Source organism: Daktulosphaira vitifoliae, unplaced genomic scaffold, assembly GCF_025091365.1.
Source record: "Daktulosphaira vitifoliae isolate Bord-2020 unplaced genomic scaffold, ASM2509136v1 Scaffold_3944, whole genome shotgun sequence".
NCBI lineage: Eukaryota > Metazoa > Arthropoda > Insecta > Hemiptera > Phylloxeridae > Daktulosphaira > Daktulosphaira vitifoliae.
In genome coordinates, this window is record NW_026103504.1 from 1 (window position 1) to 982 (window position 982).

The 982-nt window shown below is 30.2% G+C and overlaps 1 protein-coding gene across 1 annotated transcript; it reads left to right on the forward strand.

Annotated features, from left to right (window-relative positions):
- The first annotated feature begins 87 nt into the window (after window positions 1-87).
- LOC126910077 (CYFIP-related Rac1 interactor B-like) lies at window positions 88-976 on the forward strand. Its single transcript, XM_050692470.1, has 3 exons — window positions 88-351; window positions 447-641; window positions 844-976. Exons 1-3 carry the CDS (start codon window positions 305-307, stop codon window positions 911-913), a joined length of 312 nt encoding a protein of 103 aa, XP_050548427.1. The 5' UTR covers window positions 88-304; the 3' UTR covers window positions 914-976.
- The last annotated feature ends 6 nt before the right edge of the window (window positions 977-982 follow it).

The window sequence follows — 982 nt, forward strand, 5'->3', positions numbered from 1 at the left end:
AACCCCAATTTAAACTGAATGCGTGTATATATAGCTTCCCTCGATATTTTAAAGTAATGTACACATTTTAATTGAATAAATTTTTTTATTTTTAATATTATGTGAATTCGTATGATTATAATCGTATATAAATGCGCCAAATACTGATATTAATACTATTTAAAATAAAACGCAGATCAGAGGACGAGTGCAATATTTTATTTTCATATACTTAATAAAAAAACACTCCATTGAACACAATTGATAATGAAGTAAAGAATTTTATTAATTTCAGGACAAACGACTCGTGGATTATGCAATCGATATGCTCAGTACGATGGTGAAAGTTTGCATACGCATGTTAGAAACACCGTTAGTTTAATTTATCAATAAGTTCTATCGTCTTTATTTCCACGTGTCTATGTCATTACTTATTCCGCATGTTATAATTTTGTTTATATTTTCAGGACTGTGCAGTTTAGGAAACAAGAAACACATCTGTTCATGTTACGAGTACTGGTTGGATTAATAATATTGTATGATCACATTCATCCAAACGGTGCCTTCGTCAAGGCTTCTAACATCGATGTAAAAGGTTGTGTTCGACTTTTGAAGGACCAACCAGAAGAATTCCAAACGGAAAACCTGTTGAATGCATTGAGGTTATTATTAACATAAATGGTTTATTAACACAATATTCATTTTTATAATTATTACGTATCCTTAATATTATATGACTCGCTTGTATACACCAGTTCAACTTATATTGACTGGTGTCAAATCAACTTTCTAGTTGATAACTGGAAGGAAAATTATGTACAACTAGGTTGCAGGCAATTGTACAACTTGTTGTGTTTTTTACAGGTATACTACGGCCCATTTGAACGACCCTTCTACTTCAAAAACTCTAAAAGCTCTTCTAATGGAAGCTTAAACATCGATGATACTCAATAGTCGAGTTTTTTTTTTTTTGATATTTTTTTATGTTAAATATTTTAAGTAT